Genomic DNA, 25,367 nt, shown 5'->3' with positions numbered 1-25,367 from the left:
CCTACATCCAAGAAGGAGCCTTTTCGAAACAAGACAGAATGTTCGTTGGATTAGCCAAAGGGATGCACTAAAGGTGTGACATGCGACTCGGTCGAAGACCGTTTCCGTCGACAGTCTCTGAGTGAGCCACTCCCCGGGTTGCCAAACAGAGGGCCCGCCAACGGCATGCCGTCCCTCGACAAGGGGCACCAGGGCTCGAAAGCCGGGTGCCGTATTAATCATGCCTGTTGCTAGGTGAGAGAAATGTCACCGTCTCTGTAACACAAAGGGAGCGCCGACGACTGCGCCTCATACATTATATCTCAGGGTGATCCGTGCCCGAGGCTTCGCCAGGGGCGCCCGACGCCCGCCTTCGTATGATGCCGTGCTCCCGCGTCTCTTGATGGCCTGCACAGAAAGCTCGGGGCAATTCAGCCCGAAACAGGATTTCGTTCTTGGCCCTTCCTCTTCCTTGCTGAGTGTGAAGTAGGGGTGCACGCTCCATCGGCGGCGACACGAACTGGTCCTGTTGGCGCCGCACTGCGTCACCATCGCACAGCATGAAACAAGCTGGCTAACGCAGCTATACGAAGTGACAGGCAGGCCATTTTCAGCCCCGCGCTTACAAGTCTCCAGTTAGAGGATGAGGCAGCACGACACCGAAAACGTGGGCGTTGCTGCAACTGCTGTGTCTTGGTGGCTACAGCTGGTACTGGCCGCAAAAGGCTGGCCCTTGCTCTTAAACTCGAATACCTGCTACTTCTCGCAATTACTGTACAACGTAACAGGACTCGGACACTTGGACATGTACAAGTCGTCGCCTCGACTCTCGCTGCCCCAAGTATGGCAGACAAATGGTAGCCATCCAGGCCTGGTCCGTCGACCGTTAGTGAGGTACGGCACAACCTCAGGACATCGCCGGGCTGCTGCCACCACGCAGCGCCGCACTGAACTTGCGCTCTAGAAGCATTTGGAAGCACGCAGTCACCAGCACGCACAGCTCCAGCGGGACCAGCAGGATGGCCAGGACCAAGGCTGCCTCGCTCTGCCTGCACAGCGATCCGAAATGAGGTTGCATCGACATGCCGACCTGCTTCCACCGGCATGTCCAGCTCTGGACTGTGTCGACCGTGGTTGAGGCGTTGACGGCGTAGAAGAGGGACATTGCGACCAGCGCTGCGATGAAACCGATGACGGGAGCTGCAAGGCTGACAGACGAGTGAGCGCCAACGCGGTTTCGCACCTATGGGGTCACCGGTCAGTCTCGAAATGTGGCGACAGATCTTGACGATGTTCTTACAGATGTGGTCTTGCTGGCAAGCAGAGACACGGCGTTTGCAACAACGACAATAGCACTGCCCGCAATTAGTGCCGTGGTTGGCCGCAAGTCAAATTGATGCGGCCAGAGTGCGAGCAAATAGTCGTCTGGTACGTGCGTGTTCTTGTATACGGCTAGCGAGTTGGCGGAGAGACCGAGGATGGTGATGCCTGAAAGCAGGGCAAGCAACGTCATGGCAACCCGCAAAGCGTGTATGACGCCGACGATACGGGCCTTGACCCGAGTGCGGAGGTCCCGGCCATCGCCCTCAAAATCGGAGACGGTGACCTCGTTCTTCAAGCTGGAAGACATGCTTGGTCCTGGTGTGCAGTGTGTATAGTTGGCAAATGTACAGAAATAGCAGGCAACGACAAGAAATATTGAACCGAGTCCACAGGACCCAGGTTGCAAAAACGAGAGCACTTGAGAAGAAGGAAAAGAACTAAGAAAATGAAGCAAGTCAATCAATGCGTTGGAACTCTGGTCTGTTCGAGGGGAGGAAGCGGAATTATAGGCTCAAGGCCGTCCATGACACTCATCTGTGAAGCTGATTGCAGCCCGCGAGGCCAAGTTCGTCACTTCCAATGAGCCAATGGAAAAGGGAGCGTCGAGGCGCCCATGCACGATAGGCGCGCTGGGTCTGGGAGTTGGCAGACGGCGCAGATGGCTGCAGCGACGGCGCAGTGAGGCTCTCGCGGACTTGACGTTGGGCAGTTCCCGGATTGGCTGGCGGCCTGCAGGCAGGGCAGCCGTGCGTGGTGTCGGGGGTGTGCCATGGCGCTTGTGCCGGGCAGCTGCGGCCAATCAGGCTGACGGGGCCGGCCACAAATAGCATCAACCCCCCGGCATTGAGTTTCGAGGCCAGGCGAAGCGCCGAAGGCTTGCTTGTTCGCCTGTGAACGAACAGGATATGGTAGGGGTGCCCGTGTGGGACTGTGGGTGGCCGGTGCTGTTTTGCGGTGATGGTCTCTGTCTCCAGATTCTGTCTCTGGTCATCCCAGGGCAGCATTTAGCGCACACTTAATATCGCTCGCTCCTGCCGGGCCTGCTCCTCTCGTCCAGACTCCAGGCGCTCCTTCTCTATTTCGTGCGGTGGGTTTCTCGGCTATCCGCACGGAGCACTCTGTACCTCGTACCTTCCTGAGGGTTTTACCTACGATAGCAAGACCGGCACCTCCCACTGTAGGAAAGAGAAGTAGCACGTCGCAACGTTGAAATGTGCAGAGTACCATGCAAGTTCCTTCTTTACGTCGCGCTCCACGCTCGTAGACGAGGCGAGGTACCCAGACGAGGCAACCTTCCAGGGTAGTCCCTGATGTACATACGTACCTACTGTCCCAAGTGTTATCGTGCACATTGCAATGTCGTGCTTCCAGTCGGCGCTCAGCAAGCACCGTCCCACGTGACGGATCACATGGCGGCTGACAGGGACACTTCTCTTCTCCCTCCACAGACACAGTCAGGCCCTCCGTCCTCGCGAGCTGCCCGATCACGTTGGCTGGCCGTTGAACCCCGAGCGCACCAGCCCCCGCCAGCCTGGCCCGTGCAACGCCGACAATCTTCGGGCCAAGCCCGTCGCCGACGACTTACATGTCTGTTTGCTCATTATTCTCTTTTTATCGCTGCGCGAATTGCGAGGTTTCGACGAATAGGCCCTGGACCCTGGCTTGCCGTGTCATCTTGTTGGTTTTCCTTGACCGGCGACCGGAGATGCTCAAACCGCCGGCTCGATAACGACCCAGGGCGCAGCGTGTCACGCATCGTCTCGTCTCGAAGGGAGCATGACACGAACGACGCGGCGATCTCGCGCGGGCGGCACCACACGCAGCCCCGAACCACGTGGTGTCTTGGTCAAAAGAGCCAGGACATCACCGGCATGTTGATTGCTTCTGCTCAGAAGCGCCGCACGGCGGAGCTCGCACTCCGCACCTATGTAGGTTTACGTCTACAACACCGCCATGCCCAACATGTGCCCCAGAGTCTCGGAGATCAGTAATCCCAGCTGCCTGGGTCCCCGTAACCACCATGCCCCCCGCGCGCGGCCACAGTCGTCATTGACAGCGGGAGCTATGGCGACACTGCGTATGTGTGACCACCTGCAGACGGCTGTCGACCGGACGGCCCACCGCCCAGGGGCTCACGTCAAGCCTCAACGGAGGCCGGCAATTGCCAATACGTACAAAGTACGCACGATGAACGCGGGGATCCGGCGGAGTGGGCATATTTCAAATACCTGGAGGAGGGCCGGGTGCTATCGATCTCTGGTGTTCTCTGGGTCGGTCCGGGTTGGCATGATGGGCTTGACTCTTGAGGCGGAAGAACGGGACGTGGACAGCGACGACGACGACGGCGACCTGACCGGCGCCCGGCGTTCTCTTTCCGACACAGTCGGGCATCGACGTCTTGCATGAGTTAAGTTCCGATCGGCGCCCGCTGGAGCATAGTGTGGCCTTGACAGGTGGACGGCGTCCTTTTGAGCTGTCAGCTCGGGTTCGAGACACGGCGCTGCAGCGCTACACCCTGGGGTAGCGTCTGCCGCATCGGCTGGGATGCTAGGGTCGCACACTCCCTAGTATGCTCGCACAGGCGCACGCTCCTGCGTCTGCGGCTCGCAAGCAGGCAGGCAGGCAGGCAGGAGGGCAACGCCGACCGTGGTACAGCAAGCTCGGGGATACTGACAGCCGAAGGCCCGGCAGCTTTCCGAAGCCACTCGCTGCACGGCAATGCTGGCCGCTGTTCCTAGCTGCGGCAACCCCACAGAGTCGGGACGTTCTGCAGACTTCCGAGCGAGCCAGATGACGAGCTGGATGTTTCACTGCGGGGAGAGGCGCATGTCGCCGACAATTTTCGCCAGCATGGACCCAGGGACTGGGGGCGTCGCAGCGCCGGCCGGCCGTGGATCATCAACCAGGAACCTGGGGGTCCCCCTTGGCTAGCCGTCCGCCGCCCGCCGCCTACTTGTGCGAAGCATGAAGTGAGGTGACTATCTGGTCAGCGGCATGCTTCGTGCGAGCGCTCGCACAGCTCCCGCCAGGGGAGGGAGTCGATCCCGCCCACCTGCGACTAGGTGTCTTGCAGAACCCTTGCGCGGCCTGCCCTCTGTCGAACGACGAAATGCTGCTGCATCTGCGCTGCAATGCTCCGGCGCCCCATCGTGTCTCATCCAGCACCCCCAGACCGACTGGTTATGCGGACGTGGGCATCTGCTCCCATTGGCTCGAATACGAGAACAGGACACAAAACGTCAAGCCACCGATGGCCAATGCACGGCATACGGCGGGCGGTAGTTGGCCCTGGGCTCCTTAGCCGCCACGCCCCGCGACCCCGACGAGGCCGATTCGCCCCCGGGCAGAGGCCGGCGTTTGTTGCCTGCGCTCACCCTCTCGTCCGGCTGGGGACGCCGGACGGTGGATGGGATGGGCATGAACTGAGTCCCGACCTACCCCTGCCCGGCTGCGAGCGTGAGACCCATCCAACCCTCCCACGTCCCAGGTCGTCGGGATGTGCAGCAGTCACACCTGCTGCCACGCAAGTTACTTTGTACCGACCAGTTTTGCACACCTGCCTGTCCTTACGGAGCCCCAACCGAGTACACGCGCCAGCACAGCCAGACGAGTGTTTACTTCTTGTCGGCGAGACGGTGCCTGCGAGTGCGGACCAAGTCTCCCGCCATCGAGGAGAAGGACTCGCCTCGGGGACGCCGTTTCCGCCATCGTATCTGGATCCATCTCGTAGCGTCGGCGAGGGCAATTCCGTCACCGCGGTGGGACAAGCCGCATACGAATCTCGAAGTCTACCAGCACTTCCTCTTTCGCTTCCCACCCCGGTACGGCCTACGGAGTAGTATACATAACAGCTCTCCCCCACCCGCCTAGTCTCGTGCCGCCCACGCCGGTCAACCAACTACCCCTCCACAGCAGAGCTCCGCGAGCGCATACAAGGCCGTCCGACCCCCATTTGTGTACGACGCACGCCGACACGGTTGCCATCCAGCCCCTTGGGACTGGCGACTCGCGTCTGTACCGCTCGGACGAGACGTCCGCGTCCCGATACTGCACTCGTCGACCCCATTGCCGCCGTCGACAGGCCATGGGCATCTTCTCGCGCTCACCACGCCTCAGTGCTACACGACTACACGACTCGCATCCCGCGCCGAAGAACATGGACCGGATACGTCGCGCATGTGCGTCTAGCCCGCCTGCTACTGTCAACCCAAACGAGTTTGTGAGTGCACATGACCACCCCCGAGTTTGGCGGAGCTTCTCTAACACGCGTAGCATCTCTTTACTCAACTTCCACCCGAGCTGCGCCTCAAAATCTGGAATTTCAACTTGCCAAACTCACGCCTCGTTCCTATACGCTGCGGCTCCGGGTCGCCGTCATTGCGCGAGGCGCCGGCCCGCCCTCTTGGCTGTACGACCGGTTGTACGTCAGGCGCGCCTATCCCGGTCAATCTTCATGTGTGTGCCGAATCCCGCGCCGAGGCATTCAAGAGCTACAGCTGCGCCTTTGGCTTCGCGCGCGGCCCTGGGCAGGTCATCTTCAACCCCGACAGAGACATTCTCTTCTTTGGACCTCGGGATGGCTACATGGCGGCAGATTCCCAGTTTCACACTTGCATGTCCATGTGTGACCAAGGCGAGCTGGCCTGCGTTCGCCGAGTCGCCATCAGCGACGCCCTGTTCTGGATCGACGAGACATACAGATCGATGACGGCCGCGAGCCTGACGGTCGAGGTGATTAAGCAGCTGGCCCTTCGCATGCCCAACCTGGAACAGGTATATTTTGTGCCACGCGAGGAGGACGAGGGGAGCGACCTTGCCATGGTCGAAGAGCGCATGGCATGTCAAGTGCAAATGGCGGTCGCTACGGTGTGTCAACAGCTGCCACGCTGGCGGCCGCCCCCATGCGACATCATCTGTCTAAGAACGCTTTCAAGAATCGGCGGCTGAGCGCGCCGTTCGGCGAAACAACTTATTCGAGGCGACACCTCAGCGGAAATCCGCTAGACAGCTTTGTCCTCCGGCCACGATCCGATTGAACACGACACACAAAGTCCCAGACAGGGCGAAGAAGTCGCCACGCTGGTTGACAAACTATCGAGACAACCACTCCCGCTGCAGTTGCAAGACAAGCATCAGACATCTCTTGCGCATGCAGCTGCCGCGAGCCCCGCCTTGCCGCCGCAAAATGATGTGTATGTGCTCATCTGCAAGGAGGCAGACATCGGCCGCTCAAAGATGCAAGCACGGGAGCCACGCCCACGACAAGGAATCGCGTCACGGAACATTACGTCCCATTGAGGCGGACGGATACGGGGTTGGCCGAGTCTGGCTGCAAATTGGACAGAGAGAAGCACTCAGAAATCTTCTAATCTCGCTCTACTCGTGGAGCCAAGAGGAGAGCCCGCCAGACGGCCGCAGCTGAATTGGAAGTGAAAGGGTGGAGAGCATCTCACCGACGAGTCGGCGTCGGGTCTCAGAGGGAACGCGGGTCGCAGAGACGTCGCAGACTAACGAAAACGCCGGGCCAGGCACGAGGACGCGAACAGGTGCGGAACAGCGCTCCTGAAACGCGGGAATTTTTCCTTGTTTACCTGGAATGTGTCTCAGAAAGCCATGGCTGCGGCTGCCACCTGGGGGCGTTCTTTGTCCGGAACACATGGAGCACGCGAACCTGCTTTGCGAGGCGCCATCACGGGTCCTCCGTATGTCAAAGCAGACAGCAAACCACGCGCACGACGCTCCGCGTGCTCACGATGTCGGGCCCTTAAAAAAGTGCAGAGTTCCGCATACCAGCAAGTCCGCGTGCCATGTACTGCTCCCGTACTTTCGTAGCCAGGATGGCATTGTTCGGCCAGCTCGGGACGGCTGGCATGGGTGACATCGCGTGTCTCTGGCGACACGCATGTGCGCAACCTGTCATGCCAAAAGGCTGGGACTACATCGTCATGTCTCACCCCCGGACGTCCTTGCATGTGCCCTGTCACATTTATCTGGCCGTGTTTTGTAGTCTTGTCCCCTAAAGAGGCGGGCTCTTTGGCTCTGCGGTGACACGACCTTGCCGTGTGTGGCCGGACAGTGCCATCGCGCGGTGCTATGGTGCTTGACGTGCTGTTTCTACGCTCCGGCCTATGTGCTGTCGTCCGTCTCCCCTGTCCCCAGCCCGATGCCTTTCCTCCTACCCCTCACCAGAGCCTCCAACGCGCGCCCGACGGCCGGCAGATCGCCGAGCATGGTGAGATGGCCGCGCTCGGTGCTCACCCTACCGCCGCGGACGAGGGCGTACCCCTGCGGCAACATTGCCTCGCGCGCGAGAACAACGCCATCACCCGCACGAAACAAGAGGTTATCGTAGGCGTCAGCGCAAGGAATGGCAGCCCGCCCGCTCACCTGTGCCGCGTACACCGTTGGGATGGTCTTGCCGTAGAGCACCGCATGGGGCGGATATGCGTTGGCAGATTCATAAGCCGACGTGTGTGCCAGCTCGGAGCGGAACTTCTTAGTGGCTGCGAGGGTGCGGCGGAGGTAGGACACGTAGCGCTCGCGCTCCGGCGCCGGCGGAGACGGCGGCGGAGACGGCGGAAGCGGTGCGGCGGAGCCAGTTCCTGGTGCCTCTGCGTTGAGCTGGGGCGCAATGGCCCGATCCTTGCCTCCAAGAGCCACATCCATGATCCCCTGTCCTGGCCGTTTCTCGTTGACATCGCCGGTCTCCGCGCCATCGAGCTTCTTGTCAAACCGGCCGCTATTCAACAATGAATTTGGGAAGAGCGAGGAAAGAGGTGAGGCTGCCTGCTGCTTGTCCCTATTATATGCTGGGAGGGCCGTGGCCACGCAGGGGCTCAAGCGCCACTTTATCCAGTCGTCTGCATCGAAGAAGTCAACCGGGTACTCCTCTCCGGTTTCCTTGTCAACGAAACAGAAGCCGTCATCGGGAAGCAATACGAAAGATGTGCGGATGGAGAAGTTGACCTGCGCCGTCAACAACTTCTCGTTGAATAACACCGCGTCGCCATTTCGAAAAGGTCCGAGGATGTTTATGCATCGCTGTGGCACGCCGGCGTACAGGACTCCGGCAAACAGGTCCGGCTGCTGATTCACAACGTGCCTGGTAATCAGACCGCCCAGGCTGTGCGCAATGACAATGGCGCCGCGTGAGTCTCTGGCCACTCCAGGCTGATTCGAGGGCAACCCTGCAAGGAACTTGCGCAACTTGTGCGCAGACAAAGCTGGGCTGAGCCGCCAGTCGTAACCGTAGTCCCAGACTCGCAGCTTGCCGTTGCGGGCATTGGCACAGGAACGCAAGCGCTTGAAGAGTTTGCGAGATATGTCGACGGGGCCAATATGCTTGAGCATCCCGGACGGAATGATGCGATCCTCCATGGTCGCTTCGTCCTCATCCTCAAGCCCGACCTCGAGGTTGGCCTTGCGCAGGTTAAAGCCCAGTTTGACAGGTGCCCAGAGCTGCTGATGGGGTGGATCTGCGGATCGCAAGACGGAGCCACGATACCCGCCGAGAACGACAATGTCTCCCTCTAGCTCGTTCAGCACGCGGTCTAACGGATTCAATGGGACGCCCTTGGTTTCTGGGGTCTGCATGTTTCCGGCGGCTGCAGCTCGGTCGACGGTAGCTTGGCGGGATCCAGATGTGTCGTCAGTCGAGCTGGCAAAGAATCCATTGAGCGAGATGGATGACATGCGGGATCCTGCGTTCAGCTTAGGCAAGCTGGGCATTCTGAAATTTGGCACGTCGGGCAGGCTGTCTCTGATAGCCATGAAGCGAATGTTAACCATTTCACGCACATCCTGGAAACGATCGTCGTCGCCTAGCGATGAAGCGCGTGATAGGCTGTGGTACAGAATACTGTCGTCTGATGTGACCTTTCGGAGCACGGGTGGCCGTGACTGTGCCGGTGGAGGAGTTTGTGTACCGGTCAACATAGGGCGTTCAATTTGGGAATTCATGCGGTTGCCCTGCGGTTGCTTCGACTGGTGCAAGGCCGTCGTAGAAGGCGGGGAACGAGTGGTCGCAGACCGAGAGATGCTGGCATGACCAGGCTTGTGATCGCCCGTGAAGCTGGAAAAGAAGGAAGAGGGGAGCGATGGCAAAAGGTGCGTAGGCATATTAATTGACGGAAAGGCCTTGGACAGCCTTTTGAGAGCTTCCTGACCCGCGGATCTGGAGCGACGCTGGCGAGTCGGACCAAATGCAGAGCTGAGAACACCGCGTGTCTGGCTGGAACGCCCGGCCTTGTCGTCGACGATGAAGCCCTTTGGGCCTGAGACCCAAGGCGAGGGAAGCGCGTGCGCTCCATGGCCTTGGGTGCTGGGGAGACGACCCAGATTGAGGTTGGGTCTTGTCGACGGAGCAGCTTGGGCTGCGGGGAGCACCGCGACGGGTTGGAGAGGCTCCGGAGGGCCTTGCTCATCGTCTTCGCCCTCGGCCTCCGCAATGGCACTGTCAAAGAGGCCGCCGCCAGGAGCTGCCTCTAGTACTGCAGCCTTTTCCACCGCAGGCGTTTGGCACGAAGTGAGGTGACTGGCGGCAGAGCTGATTGCGGGCTGGAGAGCTGCCTGAGCACCGTCCTGATCCTCAAAGGCGGAATCCTCATCGTCGTCGAGTGTGTCTGATATGGTACCTGGTTGCTCTTGTAATTCTTCCTGAGGTTGTGATTGTGATTGTGATTCCGACAATGGGATGTGGCTCGTGTGACTCGGGCCCAAATGGCCGGGCGAATTTGCAACGCTCATGGCTCTGCCGCTGAAATCAAGCAAGGTCGAGTTTGTACAACATGGAGAAGGACGTAGCGGGCGGCGCTCTAGATGATATGGCGGCGAAGAGGAGCAGTGCTGACTGACGTCTTGCCTCTTGGGGCTATGCGCGGACGTTGGTGACGTTAACAATGGCGGATTGGCCAATGAGAGGCGGCTGACCGCTGAAGATATCGCGAGATGCTTAGTCCATGAATAGAAGCATGTGGCGCCGCGCCGCAGGGCAGATCAGCATGGCTCCGCGTACCGGGAGGAGAGGTGTCGCGAGTTTGGAGCGCAAACTGCCGAGCGGCCACCAAAGTGTCCTGACAATGGGGCCAGAGGACCGGGCAAGACCACAATTGAGGGTTGCGACTGTACTGCGGTTGTGGCACCAGCGGCGGCCGTGACGGAGAGCAGAAGCTTGCTGGTTTATCAATGGGCTCGTATGGGTCGGGTTCTGCCCAAACTCGGCACAAACGGCGGCTCGACCCCAGAAAAAGAGGGCTGAAGAGACGGCGGGCGGCTGTTCAGGCGCCGCCGCCACTCCGAGCCTCCCGGACTGGCTCCAAGCCGCGCTGGAGCCGTGGGTGGTGTCCAGTTAGGCAACTTCCCGAATGCGACATCCATTCCATGGACCGGACAAACTGCTCAGGCTGGCAGTACGGGCCGCCCGAAGGGAATACTGCTGGTGGTTAGCGCGCTGGGTGAGCTCTGGCGGCTGGCGCACCCCGCCGTGCTGATGGGGCGCTCAGACTGTGAGCTACTTGCAGGCTGCTGATTCCCTACTTTGGGGCGAGGCGGCCGATGTCTTGTTGTTTCCATCATCTTGCCGTCGCGCGTTTCGTCCAACAATCGCAAGAGGCTGGTGGTCATGGCGACGACGATGTTCGGCCCTTCTTATCGACCCCGAGACCCCGACCCCGACCCCGGCCATGGGCTCTCAACTGGGCCACTTCACGGCAAGTCGAGCGGCCGCGATGGGGCAAGCTCCGTCAGGGGCGGGTCTCGCACGTGAAAGCCGCTGCTGCGCATGATCCGGGGCGCGCTTTGTCCGGGCGGACACTGCGGGTTGGCCAGCTGAAGTTTTGGCCGTTCGAGATGCTCTTGGTACGCGACCATGTTGCCAGGCGTGTTGGATTGTTAATGAAGTGGATAAAAGACCGACTCTTGCCCGCTGGGAAGTTGGGGCCGTGGTGGTCACTAGTCAACTTGCCCGGGGTGGCTTGCAGCTCCCTTGTCCTCCGCACCTGCCCTCCCCGACCGCTCCGCTCCGCGGGCAGGCGGTTTGCACCGCCGTGGATGGAGTTCGTTTCGAGTACGTACTCTAGGCTGGCCCCCTTGACGACTGGCAAAGAGCAGTGCTAATCCGTAGAGCCAATGTTTTGCCAGTTGTAGAGTCTGGCCTGCGGCAGCAGCAACGACGGCAACGAAAGCAATATCAGTACTTCGTACGAACAGTAGCAAATTACCAGCAATAGGCAGAGCACCGCTATCGTCCTGTGCCTGCATACTAAAAATTCGCTGGCGTAGCCTACGGGCAGGGCGCGGCCGAGAAACACGTCGGACGGCTCCATAGCTAGCAAACTGCTCCTGGCAAATGGGGACGACTCCGGCAGGCACGACCCGGCGCCGACGGCGGATGTGGAGGGCGCGATGCACCGCATTCTTCAGCGTCTTTCAGGCCCTTTGCAGTCCCACTTCGAGGCCCCGCGCAAACGTCATTCGTCACTGGGCCCCGAAGCCGGTCCAACGACGGACCGCCGAAGGGAGCTCTTGTCGGCCCACGACGCCGTGACGCGGAGCTGTGACTGCATTTGGTCATCTACTCTGTTGCTTCACTTGACGGCTTCTGTGCCATACTGGTCAATTGAAGAGGTTCCCAGCTTCCGCGCAGCCGCCCGCACTGTCCATGCGCAAGTAGCGACTCGACTCTCTGCACCACCCTCAACCTCGGCCATCGTCACACACAGTGACGTTCAGCAGCAGCCATGTCCACCCTCGTACCCAGACCGCCCTATACGGATGCCGAGCTGGCCGCCCTGTATCCCCCTCAGCTCCGCCTTCAGCAGGTCCAGATTCTTCTTCGTCATGGCGAACGCACCCCGGTCAATGCTCGCTTCACAAATACCGGCCTGGCGCCCTTCTGGCCCTATTGTTCCTCCTTTCGCAACTTGCGCTCCGCCATCCTCGACCCGGCCGCCACTGCCGCCGCCGAGGGCAAACCCTTCTCCACCTTTGAATGGAAGCGCCGTCTCGAGACATTTGGTGCCAATGATGCTGCCGTCGTCGCCGCCGGCCCCAAGGGCGAGCTAGACGGGATGTGCGACATGGGCATGCTCACGGACCGCGGCCGCGAGACTACGCTCGAGCTTGGCCAGAGGTTGCGGAGGCTTTATGTCGACCAGCTTGGCTTCCTCCCTGCGGGCATCAAGGATACCGACTTTCTGTACCTTCGTGCCACTCCAATTCCTCGAGCCCTGGAGTCTATGCAGCAGACATTCCACGGCCTATACCCACCGCACACCCGCGCCCCGGACCTGCCTCCTCCAATGGTCCTCGCCCGCACGCCGTCTGACGAGACGCTGTTCCCCAATGACGGCAACTGTCGGCGATTCGCTGCCCTGTCGCGAGCATTTGCGCAGCGAGCTGCGGATCGCTGGAACGATTCGGATGATATGGCCTTCCTGAATAAGAGACTCGGCAAGTGGATGCCCGACGACAGTCCCAAGGTTGCCGTTGATGCGCGTCCGAGACTCAGCGGCATCATGGACACAATCAACGCCACCAAGGCCCATGGCCCGGACACAAGATTGCCGAGCGAGTTCTATGACCCCAAAGTCAAGCAGATCGTCGAGAAGATTGGTGTTGAGGAATGGTTTGCCGGGTATAAGGAGAACCGCGAGTACCGCACTCTCGGCATCGGTGGCCTGCTCGCTGATGTTGTCTCCCGCATGGTTGGGAGCGCCGAGCACACCACAGCAGATGGACGATATGAGGTAACGTCCAAGTCCCGCCTCCCCGGTGCCACGAGGCCCGTGCAATTCGGGCTGAGCGGCTGCCACGACACAACTCTTGCCGCGGCCCTGTCCAGTCTGGGCGCCTTCAACACGGATGCATGGCCACCGTTCACCAGCCACATCGCCATCGAGCTCTTCCGCCACGCCGAAACTCCGGCACCCACAGCTTCGTCCAAGTCAGCCTCGCAGCTATCCTCGTGGCTGCCCTCATTTCTGGGCGGCTCGCGCGCCGGAGAGCCACCCTCCGGCATCGGTCGCAAGCCCACCAGCGACCTGAGCGATGCGGAAAGGGCCAAGCTCCAGGGCTACTACGTCCGCGTTCGCTACAACGACCAGCCCGTTACGGTGCCCGGGTGCAAGGCCGCGGGTAAACACCTTGAGGGCGACGAGTCGTTCTGCACACTGGTAATACTCCATCCCCTCCTTGGCCACCCCGGACGACTCTGAATCTTTGCTAATTGATCGCGTATAGGAGGCGTTCAAGTCCATCGTAGACAAGTTCACGCCTCGCAACTGGAAGGCCGAGTGCCGCGCCAATGTCAAGGCACCGGCATTCCCAGCCAAGGAGGAACCTGCTGGGTTCTAGCCTCGGGGTGAGCTGTTGACATGATACAGGTCGGACGTTACTCAGGAATTGGCTGTAGTGAGCACTCGTATACAGGAGTTGTGGTGTTGGTAGAGGGTATTGGGCCAAAGTCATGCATAGTCTGTCACTTGAGATACCAATGAAGATCAACGTGTGACCAATCCGCATGTCTTCCGGTTAATCATGCTACTACGTACTATTTCCCAGCTTTCCGGATCATAGCTCGCAGGCCATGATCGTCCAGCCCTGGCTACCCTTGGCCAGACCCTTCATTCCCTCCGATATGGCCAACCTGTCCTCAGCTCCGTCCAGTGCCCAAGGAATCCTGGCCCCGCGTTCCCATCTCTTGTGGCCCTGCTTCCATCCAGCCGCAATCCTTGTAGTGGGATCCGGCGGCCTTGACATCTCCATCCCTCCATTCCCTTCCGCTCTTAGGATGCAATACCCTCTCATCTTGACATCCTGAGTGACGACCCACCATCATACACGGAACGGAAGGAGACTATTATCAGAATGTGCAAGAAAAAGAGTAGACGAAAAAAAAAACGTAAAGTAAGGTGTGTGCAGAAAGGAACCGACTGAATAAGCAAAAAGGACAGACGACCCCTGTTCAATTACAACGAGTACAAATTCTCATGTCGTTCAGGGCTGCTGTGATATTAGTTGGCCACCTCTTCCTCAACCCATCCGTTGAGTCCACCCTGAATAGCCAGCCCAAAGCCGCCGGCCCCCATTCCTCCAAAGCTAGCCTGGTAGTGGTGGCCGCGACGTTCACCCTCGCTTCCGTTGCTGCCCGGGACGCTGCCGGGGCTATTGCCGCCGTTCTCGAAGCCAGGGGCCAGAACCGGAAGGCTGACCGCACGGCTGTGCTGACCTCGTGGTCCGGGAGCGAGCAAACCGCCGATGGTGGTTGCACCCGAGGCGGCCGCGGCCGCGGCAGCATACCCATTCGAGATGCTGGCGGATTGGCCGTGACCACTCATGTGGCCTTGCTGCGGCACATCAAGAGACAGATCATTGGGCGACGCCTGTGCTGCGTGGAAGAGCGGGTGCTGCTGCATGTGCATTGGGTGCTGCTGTTGGCTCTGTTGGTGCTGTTGGTGCTGGACCTGCTGGGACAATTGGCTGAGGTACATGGTGAGCGGGTTATTGTTGGCGTTGAACAATACGGCCGACTGCTGAGGGCCATTCGGCGGGGAGCTGCTGTTCTGCGACCCATTGGGCGGGGGGGAAGAGACTCCGTCGCCTCGAGGCGACTGATTCTGCTGCATCTGTCGAGGCGGGTTCCCGCAGCGGTCCTTGCCGAAGTTGACCTTGAACTTTCTGTACTCCTCCTTGCCGCGGATTGCCTCGATCGCCTTGATGGCGTTGGCAATGTTGGTGAAGTTCACGAATGCGCAGCTCTTCTCCCGGAGGGTATTGACCAGTTCGATCTCGCCAAACTCAGAGAAGTCCTGACGCAGACGGTCCTCGGTCCATGTCTCATCCAAGTTGCCAACGTAGACGTTGCGGGAGGCGCCGCCGCTTACAGCAAGGGCAATGGCCGGGGGCAACGCACCGGAGTGCTTACCCCAGCCGATCTTGAGTCGTCGGTTGTGAATCATCAAGCCTTGCAGGTTGCTGAGGGCGTAGAAAGAAGCGGCCGCAGTTGGGTCAATGAAGGTGACGAAGCAGATATGCTTGTCGGGGATGTAACGGATGTGGTGTAACAGACCGCCCCTGACCACATTGCAAATCTCTTCGATGGTCGTCTCGGGATGGATGTTGCCCAGGTAGATGGTGCGGTTTCCCAAGTTGTTGATGCCTCCAGCAGTGGTGGCGACGGCCGCGGCGGCCACGGACTGCTGGGCGAGGGCGTTAGAAATTAGATCGCGATCGGCCCCGGTCAACATGTGCGCATATCCAGGGGCGATCCCCAGGTACTGGGCGGCGTTCTGCTGCTGTGTCTTGGACACGTAGGCGCACCTATCCTTGCCGTAGAAGACACGACGAGGTGCCTGCCACTTCGGCTCCTGGGGGAGCTGAGAGACAGCCTTGATGGCGTTGGCGATGGAGAGATAGTGGACGAACGCAATGTTCTTCTCCCTGACAATCTTGACAGTGTCAATGACGCCAAATTTGCCCAGGTCCTCGCGCAACTCGGCATCGGTGATGTCTTCCGGGAGGTTCCCCAGGTATACATTGCGAGACGCGCCAGACTGCTGTACAGCCAGGGCCACGGATGTAGGGACCTGGGATGGCTTGCCCCAGCCAACCTTGATATCCTGACCTTTGATGCAGAGCTTTTTCAAGATGGCATCCGAGTGGAAGTGGGTGGCGGAGCTGGCGTCGAGGAACGAAATGAATGCGCAATTCTTGTCGGGCAGAAGGCGCACAGACTCGATCTGTCCGCTGCGGACATGTCCTAGAATTTCCTCGGCCGACGTGTCAGGAGGGATGTTGCCGAGGTACACTGTGCGGCTGGTGCCGGTTACGACGCCGGACCCCATGGACACGGGAGACGCGGGCTGCATGGGAGCCTGCATATTGAAGCCCCCCGTGGGCGACTGGGGAGGGAAGAACTGCGGTGCTCCATAGGTCGAAGGAGACACCATCGTCTGGTACGGCTGGGGAGAGATGCTCTGCTGAATAGGGCTCGAGACTCCGCCGCTGTGGCCCTGGTTGCCCCCATGCTGCTGGCCGGCCTGTTGGAATCCTGGCAGACTCTGGAACTGCGGGCTGCCAAAGGCAGCGGGGCTCCCGGGCTGGAAAGGGCTTCCGAGAAGGAGCTGGGACGGGAGAAGAGGAGTGAACTGCATGTCAAAAGCGGTGCCTGGACTGGCCAGGTCACCGGCATTGGAGGGAGAACCCGGCTGGTTCTGGTGGCCCATGGCCTGCGTGTTCAGCGAAGGGACATTGCCTCGGCGAGGATGGCGGTCGGCAAAGCCCGAGATGTTCGAGGTGAAGGCGCCATGTGAGAAACCAGTGTCGCTATTGGAGGGCTTGGAAGCATGGCCCTGGAAACGGCCGGGGCCATTAGGATTGGGGCCACCTTGGCCGACGGGTGCGTTGAGGTCCTGCATCCCTAGAAGGTGAGGGGGGACGAGCGAGTCCCGCCCGGAATGCGATAGGACCGCCGTTTTGAAAGATTGGACGTGCCTGGAGGAGGCACGAAAGTTGTCAGACGCGAAAGACGGCTCGTGGCTCCAGCTAGAGTGCAGGGAGTCGCAAAGTCGAATCGGGCGAGCAAGGGGGGAAACCAGGCTGCTGCGTGAGCCGGTCAAGGCAAGGTGACAATGACCGTCGTCGAACCAGACGAGCAGACTGCCAGAGGTATCCGAGTCGAAACTGCCGCGAGCAAGCTGGAAGCTCAAATATGTATGTATGTATGCAAATGTAAAGCTGTTGGATACAAGCGGCGGGCTGGACGATGAATCGGATCCCGAGAAGGCAACAGAAACGGTCGAGCGCCAAGGCGAGCAAGAATCCTAGAGCGGCAAGCCGGCAAGTTTCTTCTGGAGAAAGCGAGGTGACGTGGAAGATGCTTGTCGAAGGATACAAGGCGCGGCCGGTATTGGGTTGAGCGAGAGCGTCGAAGGGTAAAGGAAAGCCGGTGATCGAGGTCGAGAAGGACTGCGAGATGCAATGACCAGGGTCCCTCGAAAACGGGGGGTCTCGTGAGCAACGGACGTAGGCAGCGGAGCCAAAAAAAAGAGGTAATTAAAATAGGCGGAACGAGCGTCGATAAGTGTCGAAGAAGATGATGTGCGTCTCAAAAGCTGGCCTCGCTCGGGAACAGCATCTGGAGGAGCAGGGGGGTGCCAACAGCTCACAGGAGGCCGAACGGTTGAGGAACGAGGACGAGAAAGGACGAAGCAATGATGCGTAGCAAGATTCGCGGGCGGCGGACAGGGTCGACGGGGCAGGGAAGATGAATTGTAGTCGGCCTGAGGCTCACCTCGCAGGTGTATGGAGTAGAGAGCGAGGAAGGGGAGGAGGCGGAGGAGAGGAGGAGGAAGAAAGACACGCGAGAGCGCGAGAGCAGTGCGGCGCGAGGTCGAGTAAGGCACCAGACGAGGTGTCGAGATGGGGGTGTGGAGCCGGTTCGGGGGTCAAAAAATAAGGGACAATGCAACTAAGACGCCCCCCCCCCCGGTCAGTGGACAGTCGTCCAGTGGGCGAGCATTTCCAGTGGACGGGGTACCAGGACACAATACCTGCCAGTGGCTGGCGGCCACCCCAGACGGACGGCCGTCGGGACTGGCAGCGAGGGCGAGCAGCAGCATCAGCGCCCTCGGAACAGGCAGAGGCGGTTCGCGTTTTTCTTTCACGACATTCCGTGGAGCAACGTTTCTGCGAGTGCCTCTGTCTAGGACCTCCGTGCCTCAGCGCATAAGGTTAAGGTGCCTCTCACTTGCATTGCATCCGACTCTGCGCTGGGGGGGAGAGAACGAGGGGGAACATCCAGGAGAGTCCACCAGCCCACCATTTTCGATCCGGTCGATTGATTGACTGGCCGACCGAGAGTGGGTGAGTTGAATAACTGAATGAATGAATGAGACGGCATGCAGGGCCAGGCCACGGCCGCAGACGACGCCCGCCCGGCCACCTCAAGCTTTCTTCCCACTGCTGCCAGGCGAGCCAGCGCAGCGCAGCCGTGGCCAACCCCTGGCGTGAGCCCATTTTTGAGGGGGTTTGGGGAGATGGAGGCGCCGGTGGCGGGCGCTGGTTGGTTGGGTTGGGGGAGAACGGCGGGAGACGTCGGGGCCCAGCGGGCGGGCCAATGGACGGGCGCGCCGGTGGCAGGCGAGCGGGAACCACAATTACAGGGCCCGGCGGGCGGGACACCCTGAGCCAGGCACCGCGCTGCCAGTGGCCAGCGCCAGCCCAGCCCAGCCCAGCCCGCCTGCCGGGGCGCCGCCAGCGACGTGAACCTAACCTTCCAGCGCGTCGAGCCCAGGGAACCTTGGGAGGGGCGGGGGGGAGGAGGAAGGCACCACACAACTGCCCGCCCCGCCAGAAGGGGAAAAGGGGTGGTGCGTGGATGGCCGGTTGCCCAAAGGGGACGAGTGTGCGCTGACAGTTTAATGAACCCCTGGCAGGGATCCAATGACCAGCGGCAACGGGAGCATGTTCGTCGTTTGTGTAAAATGTACCCGTACATGTCGGGTGCTCATGCGAAGCTCTTGTATCTTTTGCTGCGTGCAAGACGACAGATCTGTTAGTAGCGAGTACATTGAGCCTGGTTTCCAAAGGACGGCGGCTTGCTGCCCCGTCAGCTCTCGGCTTCGTTCCGATGGCCGTCTCCACGCGTGCTTCTCTCATCTGCACGACACCCAGGGTCGCCGTCGGCCCCCTGCGGGAGCGTCCGCTGAAGGTCCTCCAGTCGCCAGCAAAAGTCGAAAACCATGGGAGGGAAGAGTGCATGGCGAGACAAGAGCACACGGTCACTTTCCCATGAGCAATGCATTTTTGCAACTCCGCCCTTGTCCCCCTTCCATAACCTGGCACCCCTGGGTGAGCTTTTGCCGCCACCCCTGCGCTGCTTAATAAGACCCCGTGTTATCCACGGACAAGACAGCAATCTTGCAGGCAGCTCGTTTCTTGTTCGCTGAACCAGGAGCAAAAACCGCTCGCTTCGCGCAAAGCCTGCCAGTTCATCGGAGCAGCTTGTACGAGTACTTCGTCTGGTCCGCACGTGTGCGGCACCCTTTCCATTCGTTCCTACAGGTACGAGACAGCCCTCCCCTCCAAAAAAGGCGCCAATGGCTGCCGGGGGGATTGATTAAATTGATTGCGATGCACGCGCTCACGCACGACCCCACCCGCGGCGGGGAATCGCCTTCTGCTTTGCATGAGCTGCCGCAGACGCTGTCGGTCCTTGGCCCATTTGCCCGCTCATCAGCCGTGATCGATGCTGCCGTCTTTGCGCCGCCCCTCGTCGAGCTGCGAGGCAAGCACGATGCCAGGGTGCACCAAGGCGCTTCGTGGGCGTGATCGGGAGCTTCGTCAACCGCTCTTGCTGTGAGACGGCGCTTATTATGCAGGATAGCTCCCTGCTCCGTGTCCATCCTGGACACGGATCAGCAAAGCACACGGGGCTCGGCATAAGTTGCGTTTTACCCTGATTTCGTTAACGGAGGCAATGCTCCCAGATGTTAATGCTCTCTGTATTACCACGAACTGGCCTCGTGTTTCGCGCGCGGGCGGTTTCAACCACATCCTCATAGCCCGTGATCGAGTACGGTATCATCACGCCAGACGCGGGCCAATCTCAAAACGAGGCGCCAGGGCGGTCGGTGGGCAATCTGGCGGCGCGCTCGTCATGCACCTCGCTGCCATCCCGGGGCCTAGACCGGACCTTCACAGCCAGGCGGGCCTCTCTCGCGCCAGCACCCGCGGCTACGATTATTAGAGGCGACACCTTCACGATGCTGTGTTGCCATGGCCGTCGCACATTGGAGTATCATGCTGGTTCAGGGGACGGACCTGAAAAGCCTTAACCCCAGGCTGTCGCGCCCATGAATAGCCATGGGCCATGGCGGCATCAAAAACTTCGAGAAGGAGAAGCATGCACGGAAAAGACAATCATGCATGCAACGTCTCCACGCTACGAAACGGAGACCCCTTCCTCGCGCACGCCCGAGAACCGCAGGCACCACATCCCTACCTACCTGCTCGTGCTACGTACGTTCACGAAATACTCCACGCGAGAAAGAGTCCCCATTCTGCAGATCATGGACAACAAGCCTTGCCTAAAGCGGTGCTGTGGCACGCGCATGCATGCAAGCACGCTCGCCGTCCACCCTCACTCACTCACTTACTCACCCCTTTCCCCCGGATACAACTTGTCAACAGGACGTCCTCTTATTTTTGTCACGCTCGCCAACGCGATGCCTTACATTCAGGCCAAGATGCGCAAGGAGACTCAACATTTGACTTCAGACTGCGAAATGGGGCATCGTGGCAAACAACGGGGCAAGACGCACGGCGACGCTGGTGCGCCGTTCCCCCCTGCGTGATTGCCTCGTTTGCTTGGCGAGATGGAGGGACGGCTCGAGCCTCGGGTGATGGCCGGCCCTGTCGGTGGATTACATGCTCTCCTTGCCAGAAAGGAAGGCAACGACTGTGTCTCAGGAAACGCGAAAACCCACAATACTGTTTTGGTGATGCGGTCCCCATCTCAAGCCATGTCGACATCCTGAAACGCAGCCTACCTTAGTCTGGGAATAGTGCTGTTCGCACAGATGTTCCACGGCCGGCGACACACAAATAAGGTGCGTAGGACTGGGCCAGAACGGGAGCCGCCGTAAGTACATCAGATGGCAGCGACGACAGCAACCATGAACATGCCGCCCACCGCTGCCGTACCATGTCTTCATACCAAAAATGGCCGAAGCGGCCCCAGAAAAATGAGGAACATCTGTGCGACTAGCCTTTCCTATTTGTGCGAATAACGCCACTCTCATATGGGAGCATCTCCAGGCATGAATGCGGAGACTTATTATCAGGGCACAAGACCAGGCACCGCAACTATCAAGACCTCATTTTCTTCATCTATAAGACAGCTCTTATATAACTATGCCATCGCCACGGCAACAATCAGCTCGATTCCTAGCATCTACCCTACATGCTCCACGACGCGTCCATGCCGACCGTCACCGACCTGCCTATCTACTCAAGGCTTGCACCGCCCCATGAAGCGGGGATACAGACATGTCGTTCGCACCGTGTGCTGGTTGGCCATCCAGGCCAGGAAACGCTCCAGACCCAGGCCGTAGCCACCGTGCGGCGAAGTGCCATACCTGCCGAGCCTTTTAGCGTCCGTCCGCACGCAATGCTTTGATCGGAAAATGGGATTTTCAAACTCACTTTCGCTGGTCGGTGTACCAGTAGTAATCCTTGGCCGGGATGCCTTGCTTGTCGTACGCCGCGAGCAGCTCGTCATAACCCTCCATTCTCATTGATCCACCGACTATCTCGCCCACGCCGGGCATCAGGCAGTCGACGCTCTCTGTAACGCGGAGATCGCTGGGGTCCTTCTTCATGTAGAAGGCCTTGATCTCGACGGGGAAGTGCGTCAGGAAGATAGGCCGGTTGATGGCGTCGGTCATCTTGCGCTCAGCGGCCTCGGCGATGTCATCGCCAAAGACATGAGGGTTGCCGTCCTCGTTGGGAATGGGCGGCTCCTGCTTGTTGAGCCAATCAATGGCGTCGGCGTACTTCATGCGCATGAAGGGACGCGAGGGTCGGGTGAAGCCAGGGTTAAGCTCCTTGAGGATTGCCGCCATCTCGGCATCTTCCAGGACCTTGTCGATGACGCGGCAGATGATCTCCTCGAGGTGCTCCAGCAGGTCGGTGAAGTCGATATAGTCCAGCTCCGCCTCGACGTGTGTGTACTCGGACAAATGACGACGCGTCAGGCTCTTCTCAGCGCGGAACGACTTCTCGATGCAGTAGACGCTGCCCAGGCTGGGGATTGCCGTCTCCAGGTAAAGTTGAGACGACTGCGTCAGGAAGGCCTCCTCGTCGTAGTATGGCACCTTGAAGAGGGTGGCGCCGCCCTCGACCTGGGTCTGGACGAGAGCAGGCGGCGAAACCTTAGTGACCTTCATCTCATGATAGGCGTTGACGAAAGCCCACTCAACGCCAGCGCGCAACTTCATGACGGACGCAGCATGGTCTCCTCTCAGCACCAGGTGTCGGTTGTCAAGCATCTGAGCATCCCACTGGTTCTGGGCCGACGAGACCTTGTTGGTGATGGCGTCCTCATCGCTGGGAGAGGTGCCAATGACCTCGTAGAAGTCGACGTGCAGCTCGCGGTTGTCGGGCGCCTGCTGGCCCTCGGGAACCTTGCGCATTTCGCCGTACAACGTAATGGACGTGCCCTGGGCGAACGTCAGGGCATCGTACGTCTTGGTAAGATCTCCGGCCTGCAACACGCACTGCAGGTGACCGCCACCGTCAATGAGGGTGATGAAGGTCGCCTGTTTTTGCGGCCTCAGTCGGTGGATGCGGCCCGAGACCTTAACGCGGGCACCCTTCTTGTCGGCGCCGTCACCGAGCTCGACATTTTTGTTGTCAATGGTGATCTTGACGGCCTTGGGAAGCGACGGGTCCTCCTTGAGAACAATCTTCTTAGCAGCCTCAAGGTTTTCAAGGCGCTGCTTCTTTTGGGCCTCCTCAGCGGCTTTGGCCTGCTCCTGCTTGGCCAGCTTCTTCTTGTGGGCGTCGAGGGCACCCTGGGCCTTCTTGACGGCACTCTTGGCGGGCGCCTTCCACGCCAATCGCGCCGAGGGGTCCTCGTCCGGGCCAATGGCTCCGGTGACGGAGGCGCGGGTGAGGTATTGTGCAGTCGGACGGCCGGTGTTGTGGATGTAGGCGTAGGCGAGCGTCTTGAAGGGCTTGGCCTCGGAGCCGTCCGCCGTCTGGTCGTCGGCGCCGGCGTCGGTGTCGACGTAGAACTTGTCGTCGCCCTTGACTCGCTCAGCGAGCTCCTGCACTGCCGCCATGGTGGACTCGCTTTTCCAGGTGCCGTGCGTCGTTGCGGCGATTAGGGAGAGCGGGCGATAATGTGGGAGGCAGCTTGTCGAGTCGAGTCGGTCTGGCAAGAAATTCGAGACGAGGTGGGATGGCGGGGTTCATAAATTGGTTGGTGGTGGGCTGCGACTGCCAGATTGGAGGTGGGATGTCTGCCCGGATTGGGTACGTACCTCGTTTTAGTGAGTCAGTCCCCGTGCAATTGCCATGGCCGTTGCCGCGCCACGCCGCGCTCGGCCGCTGAAACCCCGATAAGATTCAGAGGCGAACATCAGGGACCGCTCGGGCAGTGGCAGGCACGACCGCCGCAAGACGCCGTATTGCTCATCTTGGCGAAAAGGTCAGGTCATCGTTCAATTTGATCAAATACACTTTCTTTTCGTGTCAATCTTGCACAGACAACGCTCTTTACCTCTCCGATGCTCCCTCCAAACTTCCGAGCGAGTGACTCTACCTAGCACACCGCCTACAGCAACCGCCTCACCGAAGCAACTCCTTCCCCATGCGTCTAATGCACCCTCTTATCATAACACGTGCTGCTACAGGGCAGGTACAGCCTCATTCCATGTCAGGCCTCACAACTCGTCCTTGCCGTTGCTCTTCTCGTAGGCCTTGAGCAGCTTCTGCTTCGCCTCGGGCACCACCTCCTTGCCCATCTCCTTCATGCCACGCTTGACCATGGAGCTCAGCAGCTCGTAGACGACCTGAGCTGCCGCCAGCGCCGTCTCCTCGCCCCTGCCCTGGTACGCGGGCGATACCTCGACGACATCAGCGCCCACCAAGTTGAGGCCCTCAATGCCACGCAGCACACGGATCAGCTCGCGCGTCGTCCAGCCGCCGGGCTCGGGCGTGCCCGTGCCGGGCGCAAATGCCGGATCCAGCACGTCGATGTCCACCGACAGATACACAGGGTCCTCGGTGCCGAGCACGCGCATGATGCCGTCGATGATGCCCTGCGTGCCAATATCGTCCATGTCGTCGGCCGAAAAGCGGACCCAGTTCTGCGATGAGTCGTCCTCGTTGTCCGCCCATGCTGTGCCGCCGAGGCGCGTCCGCAGGCCAGCGTGCACTGAGGCCTCGGTAGACGAGTTGGAGAGAAGGCCCTCTTGGTTGGCCATCCAGAACATGGAGCCATGCGTGAACTGCGTCGCTCCCCAGTACGAGGGGTAGGCATTGGGGTTCCAAGTGTCGAGATGGGCTGCCCGTCAAAGTCATCGGTCAGCAAGGGGTCCGCACACTAAAGGCTCTGATGCGGGTAGCCTCACCGTCGAAATGAAGCACACGAACGGGTCGCCCGTGGATCTCCTTGAGTGCCCGCAGCGCCGGCAGCGTCAGGCTGTGGTCGCCACCCAGGGTCATGAGCTTGGGCTTGGGGCTCAGCGCCGAGACTGTCTTGCCCTTGCCCAGCTGCTTCAGAGCCTGCGTCATCTGCTCGCGTGCGATGTCATTGTCAAAGGGCGTGATGGGAATGTCGCCGCAGTCGACAATCTTGGCCCAGTTCTGGTAGGGGTTGATGCTCGCACGCGGGTTGAAGCCGCGGAAACCTGTCTGGCGGGAGGAGGCCTGGCGGATGGCTCGCGGACCGAAGCGAGCACCTTGGCGAAGCTTGTTAGCTTTGTACATTCTCTTAACGGCCGCAAATATGCTGGGTACGAACCTGGCCTGAAGGAGACGGCCGTGTCGAACGGCGCGCCAACAATGGCAATGTCATAGTCCACCGTGGGATCAGTGAGGCACTTGGAGTGGCTCAGGTGCGCAAACGATCCGATGCCAGAGAAGGGCCACTGGAGGTTCATCAAGTCAACACTTGGGCCGGGCAAGTCGCTCGAAGCTCAAGCTGCTCTAAGAGGCGTTGGCACTCACTTCATTGCCCCATTTCGCCTCCAGCTCGTCGAGCTCTTCCTTTGTCCATTCCTTGCCATCATGGTCTCCGTGCCCGCCGCACGCCGCAGACAGCCCGCTCCAGAGGAGCAGGCTCACGAGCGCTGCCGACTTCATGTCCTGCGCGAGAGGGTGTGCGTGAGCGTGTAGGTTGGCTTAGCTCGTGACGATGGATGCTGCACTCGCGTTGGGGGGGTATCAAACAAAGTCCAACAACAAGGCGACTTCTTGCAAAATCCAGAGGAAGAAGAAAGAGTTCGCCGAAGGGGAGGAGCTCCAGCAGCTTATCACCTCGCAATAAATAACGAGTCCCG

The 25,367-nt window shown here is 60.0% G+C and overlaps 7 protein-coding genes across 7 annotated transcripts; 2 read left to right on the top strand and 5 right to left on the bottom strand.

Moving 5' to 3' along the window:
• Positions 1-886: 886 nt before the first annotated feature.
• PLICBS_000714 (uncharacterized protein) lies at positions 887-1,609 on the bottom strand (the record flags this gene model as incomplete). Its single annotated transcript, XM_065599653.1, has 2 exons — positions 887-1,222; positions 1,280-1,609. The coding sequence occupies 2 exons, from the start codon at positions 1,607-1,609 to the stop codon at positions 887-889; spliced, it is 666 nt and encodes a 221-aa protein (XP_065455725.1).
• A 3,849-nt stretch (positions 1,610-5,458) lies between these two features.
• On the top strand, positions 5,459-6,249 carry PLICBS_000713 (uncharacterized protein; the record flags this gene model as incomplete). The annotated part of the gene is made up of 2 exons (XM_018318255.2): positions 5,459-5,521; positions 5,575-6,249. 2 exons carry the CDS (start codon positions 5,459-5,461, stop codon positions 6,247-6,249), a joined length of 738 nt encoding a protein of 245 aa, XP_018183780.2.
• Positions 6,250-7,428: 1,179 nt separating this feature from the next.
• On the bottom strand, positions 7,429-10,047 carry PLICBS_000712 (uncharacterized protein; the record flags this gene model as incomplete). The annotated part of the gene is made up of 1 exon (XM_018318256.2): positions 7,429-10,047. The coding sequence occupies one exon, from the start codon at positions 10,045-10,047 to the stop codon at positions 7,429-7,431; it is 2,619 nt and encodes an 872-aa protein (XP_018183781.2).
• A 1,991-nt stretch (positions 10,048-12,038) lies between these two features.
• PLICBS_000711 (uncharacterized protein) lies at positions 12,039-13,653 on the top strand (the record flags this gene model as incomplete). Its single annotated transcript, XM_018318257.1, has 2 exons — positions 12,039-13,472; positions 13,540-13,653. The coding sequence occupies 2 exons, from the start codon at positions 12,039-12,041 to the stop codon at positions 13,651-13,653; spliced, it is 1,548 nt and encodes a 515-aa protein (XP_018183782.1).
• Positions 13,654-14,312: 659 nt separating this feature from the next.
• PLICBS_000710 (uncharacterized protein) lies at positions 14,313-16,715 on the bottom strand (the record flags this gene model as incomplete). Its single annotated transcript, XM_018318258.1, has 1 exon — positions 14,313-16,715. One exon carries the CDS (start codon positions 16,713-16,715, stop codon positions 14,313-14,315), a length of 2,403 nt encoding a protein of 800 aa, XP_018183783.1.
• Positions 16,716-21,310: 4,595 nt separating this feature from the next.
• On the bottom strand, positions 21,311-23,144 carry PLICBS_000709 (uncharacterized protein; the record flags this gene model as incomplete). The annotated part of the gene is made up of 2 exons (XM_018318259.1): positions 21,311-21,437; positions 21,505-23,144. 2 exons carry the CDS (start codon positions 23,142-23,144, stop codon positions 21,311-21,313), a joined length of 1,767 nt encoding a protein of 588 aa, XP_018183784.1.
• A 603-nt stretch (positions 23,145-23,747) lies between these two features.
• PLICBS_000708 (uncharacterized protein) lies at positions 23,748-25,170 on the bottom strand (the record flags this gene model as incomplete). Its single annotated transcript, XM_065599652.1, has 4 exons — positions 23,748-24,370; positions 24,456-24,767; positions 24,830-24,956; positions 25,036-25,170. The coding sequence occupies 4 exons, from the start codon at positions 25,168-25,170 to the stop codon at positions 23,748-23,750; spliced, it is 1,197 nt and encodes a 398-aa protein (XP_065455724.1).
• Between the last annotated feature and the right edge of the window lie 197 nt (positions 25,171-25,367).

The sequence above is a fragment of the Purpureocillium lilacinum genome (genome assembly GCF_023168085.1).
Source record: "Purpureocillium lilacinum CBS 284.36 DNA, scaffold_1, whole genome shotgun sequence".
Taxonomy (NCBI): domain Eukaryota; kingdom Fungi; phylum Ascomycota; class Sordariomycetes; order Hypocreales; family Ophiocordycipitaceae; genus Purpureocillium; species Purpureocillium lilacinum.
This window is presented reverse-complemented; position numbering and strand designations above follow the sequence as displayed.